Source organism: Plodia interpunctella, chromosome 4 (genome assembly GCF_027563975.2).
Source record: "Plodia interpunctella isolate USDA-ARS_2022_Savannah chromosome 4, ilPloInte3.2, whole genome shotgun sequence".
In the NCBI taxonomy this organism is placed as follows: domain Eukaryota; kingdom Metazoa; phylum Arthropoda; class Insecta; order Lepidoptera; family Pyralidae; genus Plodia; species Plodia interpunctella.
The window spans coordinates 7,576,574-7,585,841 of record NC_071297.1 but is presented as its reverse complement, the minus strand read 5'-3'; the positions used below and the strand labels follow the sequence as shown (position 1 = coordinate 7,585,841).

General features: G+C 33.0%; 1 protein-coding gene across 1 annotated transcript; it reads right to left on the bottom strand.

Annotated features, from left to right (window-relative positions):
* Positions 1 to 2,679: 2,679 nt before the first annotated feature.
* On the bottom strand, positions 2,680 to 9,268 carry LOC128669438 (uncharacterized). The gene is made up of 6 exons (XM_053744277.1): positions 9,032 to 9,268; positions 6,662 to 6,788; positions 6,104 to 6,247; positions 4,477 to 6,006; positions 4,199 to 4,390; positions 2,680 to 3,015 (listed from the first exon to the last, which is right to left on the bottom strand). Exons 1-6 carry the CDS (start codon positions 9,137 to 9,139, stop codon positions 2,870 to 2,872), a joined length of 2,247 nt encoding a protein of 748 aa, XP_053600252.1. The 5' UTR covers positions 9,140 to 9,268; the 3' UTR covers positions 2,680 to 2,869.

Below are 9,268 nucleotides of genomic sequence, written 5' to 3'. Positions count from 1 at the left end.
AAATGTGGCCTTGGAGTTTAGCAATTTGTGCTTTGGATTAAGACGCGATACCTGTAATTTATACGTAATATGTAGTAAGCACAGATTTCATAATAGTAGTTAAATAGTTATAGGAGTACAGAAACATCAATTTACAAAGTATTTATATGAGCAAGATCATAGGAAGACCATGTTTGCATCTTCTGAAAGTTCTGTGCTGATTTTGACGTTAGACCTAGAAGCTTATTTGTTTTTATTTATATTAATAAAAAATATTTTAAAAGAAACAATAATTTATTCTAAAATTTGACCGTCACAGGTCACTCAATTAGCTACACACTACTGTACAATAAGTTCCGAAATGCCAGTATATAGCATTTCGGAACGATCGTTAATGTGAAGAAATGCCGAAAGAAACTCATTTAAACATTGTTGGTGCCTAATGTAAGGGCTTATTATTATTTTTTACATATTTTTTTATAATATTAGGTATAACAAAGTACATAAAGTACCTAAATAGGCAAAAAAAAACATGTTATGATTGTGATCGAGTATTGATAGAAAAAAAAATGGATATAAAATACGATTAACCAAACAAAATATTTGAGGATTGAGCGGACCAGGTCCCCTAGGCAGCACCCGTTCACGAGTTGACGCATGTGCCAACTCGTGAACGGGTATAAGCGAAGCTCAACCATGATAGACGATACCTCTGTCTCAGTAGGGGCGAGTTTTTTTACAACTTTTACATCAGTGTGAATGCCGGTAAATGTATTCCCCTGTAACTTTGCCTGTTAAAGTGATCTAGGTGTGTGACACTAAGGTATAGATAATATAATATTACCTTGTTAATACAATTTTTCCTTTACCGCCTAAGTACAGCCAGGGGCATATAATTATATCCCATCACCTAACAAAGTTATAGATTACAAATGGATCAACAAATTTTGCCTTTACTGTCTGTAGATATTAATGTTTTTTAAATCCTGTCGAATTATATGTAGCAAATGTTCACATGTTGCTCTTTTAAAATATTAAGGTACATAGCTTCACAAAACCTTTGCCTACACATAAATATAAATATATTAGGACAAATCACACAGAGGCTAGCTCAATAGCTAGCCCCAAAGTAAGTTCGAGACTTGTGTTATGGGACACTAACTCAACGATTCTATATTTTATAACAAATACTTATATGTATAGATAAACATCCAAGACCCGGGCCAATCAGAAAATCATTTTCCATCATGACCCGACCGGGGATCGAATCCGGGACCTCTCGGTTCAGAGGCAAGCACTTTACCACTGCGCCACTTTACATGCTTGCACAAAACCTAAAAGTTTTGTTAAAAATAATCTAGGTTGGTTAAAATCCTTATAATTAAAATGAATATTAAACGAACGTATTCACAGATTTTATTAAACTATGGGTTCCACTTCCAGATGATACATACTCATATTCAATTGTTCCAACTGAATAATGTTTCCCTCGATCGCGCGCGCCGGATCGAGACATTATTCATCGAGAGATTGTTTATCGAGACACAATAGGTGGTTTAGTTTAAGTGTATTAACAATTAAGTTTTTTATATAAATGTCATTTATAACACAAGATTTTGTTGTTGTCAGAGATAAGATTTTATCGCATTCAATGTGTGACAAAAAAAGCACGTTGGAGCCATCATCCGAACATCCCAAGTCTGGAGCCGTTCCTGGGTTCACCGTCAGGTCGTGCTCATCATAATAATGCATTGTCATCCAAACTAAACGTATGTACAAAATTTCAGCTAAATCGTTCGGTTGAAGATATCTGCTTCAAACTTGAGTTGTAAGATTCCATCCGAGACATGGGGACATAACTTTTATTTAACTTGTACTTAATATGTACATAGCAAGTGAAATAAAAGCTTATAAAAAAGAAATTGCTCGATTTTGTAACTTATTTTGTACTTTTTGCAATTTATTTTTGAATTGATGATGTTGATAACATCATATTGTTAATTAAGCTGTTGTTCCAACTCCATCCAATATTATAAAATAATATAATAATATATATATATATATATTACACAATTCTTTTAATTTTACATAACTACTATTATATCTTAGGTGACAGTTATTTTTAGAATTACTAGTCGATTAGTACGCCGCTAATAAGTAATGCCATTATTTGACGACAAATTATTGTATGGGCCATGCACAGACCATTTAATAAATGGTCTGTGGGGCCATGTTCACTACTTAATTACACAAGAAGGAAGTGCTATTTTTTCTCGTATTTATCTCTATAAATCTTGTGACTCGACGATTAGTACACTTAAAGAATAGATGTAGTACTAGAGTAGGCGAAGTTCTACAATCAGTTAACGATACTGATCTATCTATTCTATCTCTTATTAAAGATTTTATCCTAACCCCCTAGCTAATATTATAAATGCGAAAGTAAGTTTGTTTCTTACCTCTTCACGCTTTAATATACTCAACCAATCTTCTTGAAACACCTCTTGGGTACTTTCATCCCGGAAAAATATTTATTCCCGTGGGAAATTCACGCGGACGAAGCCGCGTTATAAAAAGCTAGTTATAATATATGAAAGAAACCAGAATTACTAATATGTGACTCTACCTGATAGAGTAGTAACTCTACCAGGTAGAGTCACATACCAGTAATACTAGTGAGTAAATACCAAGAAATCAGAATTAAAAATAGTAAAAGTAGAGGCCTTTACTAAAGACGTTCCATTTTAGTTTGATTTCAAAGTATTTTCATAAGCAGGTCTAGATTGCAATCTTACTAATTATAATATCAGCCACTGGAATACATTGATTTTAAAATTTATTAAATATAACTATATCACATGTTCTTAATCTACTTTCCAACTCGAACAATTCAAGCCTTCGTTAATTCTTCATTGGAAGAATTTTGTCTTCTATATCGGATGTATTTTTCGAGGCCCCACGATAAAGCTGTCAGCCATGTGAATATGTTCAGGCAATGTAGAGTCACAGCAGTCGATGCATTGTCTTTGATCCAGCCTAAAACCACCAATGAAATCACTGAACAAACAAATTTGAATATGAGACAAGTTTTTTACAAAATTGTCATTTTCACCACAAGCTTTGATCATCATCAAAGAGAACTTATTGCATTCAACTAGTGACAAAAAAACCAGTGCTCTTTACCGTTGAGGAGTTCCCTCGTTGAGAGCCCATCCATTAGATCAGGCTTATCATAACAATTCATTGTCATGATAACTGAAACGATGTGGAAAATTTCCTCTCGGTAGGACAAGTGGAAGTATATAAGATTTGATTACTGACAGATAAACATCGTGAGGTGAAACAGGTCAGGTGAAACTACATAAAAGCTTGCTAAAATATGGACTCTGGTAGAATTTGAACTCTAATTAACGAATTAACTATAATAACTAAAATGTGTTTGAAATTGTAGTTACATGAATTGAGAAAAAATATTACAGCTTAGGAAAACAGACAAAATTTTAAAATGGAGAATTTAAAATTTAGTCTGTTTAGTTTAAAAAGTACCAGGACAAAAACAAAATTAGTAACTAAGAATAAATTAAAGTTTGGCTTAAATAAAAACATTATTTTTAGGTTAACATTATTTAGAGAGAAGAGAGGTAAAACAGTAATCAAGATTAGAGATGTACATACCTAAAGGGTATCTCATCCAAAAAGTACTAGACGCCAGTATCGAAAATCTAACGAACAATTTCTAGGGTTCATACCCAACCCTTGCATTTACGTACAGAGTTTATCTCTCTACGTATTATATGAATTGGTTATATTAAATGGTTTATCAAGAATTAATGCAGATAAGAAAAACGATAAGGAAATATATAATTGGTCATAAAAACGACAACAATCACATAAGTACGTAAGGTTTTATTCGAAGTGCTTATGAATTCCTCGAACGAATGCAAGAAGTTTATATTCGCATGTAATATTTTTGCAATACAATTGAAATTTACAGCGATATTTTCTCTCTCTAATATTCGCGTGTTCTCTGTTTCATTCGCGGCTGTAACGTCTCAAAGCCTAGCATCTTCGTTAAAAAATTATCCTCGAATTTAATTTGCGTGTGGTTTTACGACCGGTCGCCTGCTTTACATCTGAATTTTAGGTAATCAAAATGAAACAAAAAGCCCAATAATTAATTCGAGGGGTAATTATGAAAAAAAAGAAAGAAAAATATTACCAACAACTGGTCCTAAAGAGAGGTAAACAATTCCAGCGGTTATGAGCTGTATTCCAGTTGCTCCTGGTAGCTTGTGTAGTGGAACATGAGTAGGTATCACCAATGCCATGAAGACCGTCCTCAATCCCTTTCCGAAGCCAATCATCGCTGCGACCATTAGCACCACACTGTAGTTTTGGCAGTATGCGAGGACTTAAATGAGAAATTAATAAAATCCGTTATTATAATTTTATCATTGTACTTAAACATATCAAAATCGAATAAATAATAAATCTTACCAACTCGTCCCATAGCCATAGACATAACTCCAAAGAGAAAGAAAGAATTATTATCCCATCCAATGTTTCCTGCTACGAATGGAATACAAAATCTTACACAGATATCGATGCCGGCTAGTAATGACATGAAAAAAGCAACTTCGGGCTTACTAAACCCATAATCACCAAGTATAAAGGGTGTTAAAATTGAAAAGTTTAGTTCGTTGAAATTAGCTAGTGTTATTCCCAACATAAGATTAATAAATGTATAATCTTTTAGAAGATCTAAATCAAAGAACATGTATATTTTTTCCCAAAGTGTAATTTCTTTCTCTTCTTCAATATCCTTTTTTTCTTCGAAGACATCATCATCGTCTTCGTCATCTGAATGATTATTTATAAGTAATTTCATTTTTTCTGTTTGATTTTGTTCTTCATTATCTTTTAGGTATTGCTCTAATTTCACGGAAGCCTGTTTCAATACTTCACTTTCATAATTAAAATTATTTGATTTTCTCCTGTATCTAGTTCTATATGATTGGTTGCTATGATTATCTTTAGTGTATTTTCTTTCCTCATAATCATCTTGATTCTTCAAAGAAATGTTACTATGATTGTCTCTAGCATATTTTTCCCCATATTGTCCATCCATTTTAAACGATTTTATACTTTTATTACCACGCATATGTTTTTCTGCTCTTTGCTCGATATCTTTTACTTTTACTGGATCGATTTTATCTACAACAGCCTTTTCGTCAGCTTTTAAGTCCTGTGGAGCTTTAAGAGTCGGACAATCTTCTATTTCTGATTCTGGAATTTGTGTATCCAAAGTTATGGATGTTTTACGTTTTACTTTAGTTTTAACTTCCGGAACTAAAGTAGCAAGATTCGCATAAGAATTTTTCTTAGATTCGTTTAAGCATAAAGTGGATGATTTACGGGAGCGATTTTCTGTTAAATTGGTCATGGATGTCTTTTTAGAATTCATTCTAGAATTTTTTGTAGATGCTTCTCTTGAAGACAATCTACTTCTAGATTGTCGAGATTGACTAAAATATCCGTCATTAGCGCGTAACATCATGGGAACGCCTGGGTCTGTGATTTCATAACCAGGAGTCACTGGATCATCTTCATTGTAAAGGTATTGACTAGAAAAAGCACTAAGGTTTTGTTTAAATTTTGATATTCGACTGAAATAACCACTATCTACAGTGTTTTTGTCATCAGTATTTTTATTTATTTCGTCATTGTTCTTTATGTTAGATGGTTTAAGAAGATTTTCTTCTTCTTTTTGCTCTGGGATTTTACTATGCCATTCAACTGGTTGTAGTAAAAGTGCGCATGCTATAGCATGAAGTGATATTCCACTTATGATTAATATCGTTCCAGTTTCTCCAAACGAAGCAAATAAAAATGTAATAATATGCGGCCATAATATAGGGCCGAGTCCTGTAGTTGTCCATGATAAACTTGTCGCTAATCTTCTTCGGTTTTTCCAATAAGTATTTAAAGCGAGAGCATTAGCAGAACTACTGATACCGTATCCAGCTCCTGAAATTTGTGTATAATAAATTTAAACATTGACAGCTCTGTGTTATCATTTACATTTTGAGTGATGAGTGCAATTTAGTATATAAAGGTATCTCACCGTATATTATGGAGAATGATACGAGGTAAGTGATAAAATTGTAGGAGAATGTGGTCATCATAAGCGATATGAAGACGACAGTAGCGCCAGTTAGCGACACTTTTCTATAACTGAATGTCTTAAATACGGGACCATTTGCTAGACCTAAAAGTAAACAATATAATAGTTAGGTCAGTAGAAATTGATTTGAGTGTTTTGTAATGTAATGTTTTAAAAGTTTTTGTCAAAACAAAAGCCATCACATACCTATCTATCTAAATCCGATTAAATAATAGATAGATGGAAAACTTTTTACACATTACATCAGCAACCTGACATCTCATTATCAATTGTACGCATTGAGGTAGGTTTTGTATTAAGTATTAAATAAAAATTCTATATATTAGCAAATAAAGTGTATAAACTTTGTACACAATTTACCTACAATTGGATTGATCCTAATAAATGTGGGCTCTCTTTATTTTTGACCAATGGTATAAAACGATCAAATGAAAAGTAAAAATATGCAAAATTGGCCGTTATTGTATTAGGGAGTTACCGTGGAAGCCCGTCACGCACCGACGCAAGAGGTCAAAGCAGAGTTCATGTTGATAATGGTGGTAGTCTCCGAGCTGGTGATACCCAGCCGTTCGAACTTGTCCCTGAAGAGGAGGCCAAACTGCTGGAGTACCGGTAAAGCTGAAAGCTGGAAAGATAGACAAAAAATATTAAATATATTACTTTGAATAGGTATAGACAAGGTATTCAGGACGTTACAGAATTATTACAGATTTAACTACTTAATTTATCACATCGACATTATGAAAACTGTCGTTTGGCTGTGTATAAATAAAATTGGAGTAAGAATAAAAATAATGTATACACGTGAAAAATGGGATGCAGATAACTAACACAGTTACTTAAATCGACAATTAGGAGTCTACGGCACTTCCCTTAAATGCAGGATTACATTACAGGATGTGCAAAACATGTCGGGCAGTCTGTCGATGAAGAAAGGTGAGTTATAAAATCGACACATTCTATAGACAGGATTGTTATGACCAATTTTATTCGCATAAGCTGTTATGTCAAATAGTCAAGGAATTCTTTGGCTTCGCGAATTAAATCAATAAATATATAGAAGTGAATTATATCAATAAATATCTGACAGGTGTGATATCTACGTAAGTATTGATAACAACTGGGCAAGTGGGTACTTACTTTGAGTCTAAAGCCCAGACATGTGTTAGTCACATGTATCTGTAAATATCAAAAATACTTGCATTGTACTGAACCTACGTACGTAAGACCTATTCCAATTTATTTACAACTTTATCTTTTCGATGTTGTTATCTAGTGAAACTTTCAATTTGACTGATCCGGTTGACTGTAAGAGATCCCTACATAGAATAAGTCCGCCGTTGTACATGTAGTATCTTTCTTGTATTAATTTTGATTAATTTTCTGTATGTACTTATTTTCGTGCAATAAAGTTATTACAAACATTCTGTTGGGTTGTCTACTGTATCGATGACAATTGTAGATCAATTGAAAGTTCTTTAACTAAGCTCATATCAAGTACCTGAGCTAGCAGATTAAAAATTGCTGTATAATGGGCAGGCTGGATTGAAAAAAAAAATCCTTTCGTTTATTATTAAGTATGTATATTTTTCTAATAAATAACAATGCAAAAATGTCTGACATAATAGTTACCCAAACAAACCTTTTTTTGTTCATCTATGGAATAGATACAACAGAAAAAAAGCGTCATGCGACAGAGATTTCTTTCGGCGTTTCCTCTTCCCAGGAGTAGAATCGTTCGTCGTATATCGTTAGTCGTTCCAAAACGGCTAGTAGTGTGTTGCATTGTGAATCATACAACCATGATTTATTACATCTATTTACGAAATTTCATTCCTGTATATTGATTTTAGTATTTCAGAAATAATGGGACGAATGAAAATTTTTATGGAAGATGAACACAATTGTTAGCAGTAAATTCAAAATAAGTAAATATTAGTCATCGAATAGCGTGGACATAGAAATGAGAAAATCGACCTACTGTCCTAGTTTGTTATCTTTCAATTTATTGTGATAAAATAGTCTAACGATCGTCTACTAATCACACGCATAGTTAAGTGCAAATCATAGAACATGTTATTAGCTAGTCTATATTGCAAAATACAATATAGAGATAACTGCGGAAACGATTCTACGTTGTAGTTACCTATATAAATATTTACGGATATAATTTTAGTAATGGTTCTAGGAGTTTAAAAAAGAAATATATACTAACTGCGCCCCCGGGTTTCGGTCCCATGGGAATTTCGGGATAATAAGTACACTATATATGTTATACCATGTTATATGTATTCTACCCGTGTACCAAATTTTATAATAATCTGTCCATTTTGCGTAAAAGAGTGACAAACATTCAAACATACATACATACATAGGTACCATACATACATATGTATGGTAGACCTCAAACTTTTTCAATTGCGAACTTAATTTGAAATTCGCTATGTCCAAAGTTTTTATCTCTGGTAGTCATTAAATTTATCCTAGGTACTAATATTATAAATGTGAAAGTTTGTGTGGATGTGTGTACCTACATATGTAACATTTTAAAATTCTTATTAATAACTAGATTTTAGAATAGTAGGTACTCCGACAGTACCTTCTAATTCCATTGTATTTTGACATCTAATAATACCGATTTTGAGTCAGGAAAATTAAATGCTGTTTCCTTGCTTTTCAAGGTTTAAGTTAATGGAAAATGCCAAGTAGGTAGATAGTCGTCTTTGATTAAATGCCCGTATATATCTTGTTGGATAGATTGAGTTTGATTGAATTAGTTATAATTTTATGATAAATTCAAGCTATAATGTCACTGCAGAAGTAACAAAATGTTTATAATGTTGAAATTGACTTTATTTTCGAACTTACATTGGAAAATCCAGCTGCAAAAATAATCATCCAACCCCAACCTCCATCTGGGGGGATGAAATCTCCCTCTCTTTTCACTTTGGATCTGCTCTTCTCTGTTTTCTTCATTTGCAACTAGGTACTATACTTAGGGACTTCAAACACAACGCGTATGCACTCCAAGACGTATTAACTCATTGTACGGTCAAGTATGATACCGTTGGACTACGCGCGTCTAACAAAACTGATAACTACATG

What these genes read in the sequence shown, in the direction of transcription:
- LOC128669438 (XM_053744277.1), bottom strand. Translation starts at nt 9,139, where the DNA reads ATGAAGAAAACAGAGAAGAGCAGATCCAAAGTGAAAAGAGAGGGAGAT. An exon ending in TTGCAGCTGGATTTTCCAAT is followed by an intron (nt 6,789 to 9,031) that starts GTAAGTTCGAAA and finishes CTATCTTTCCAG; the next exon opens with CTTTCAGCTTTACCGGTACT. An exon ending in TGCTTTGACCTCTTGCGTCG is followed by an intron (nt 6,248 to 6,661) that starts GTGCGTGACGGG and finishes GTTTACTTTTAG; the next exon opens with GTCTAGCAAATGGTCCCGTA.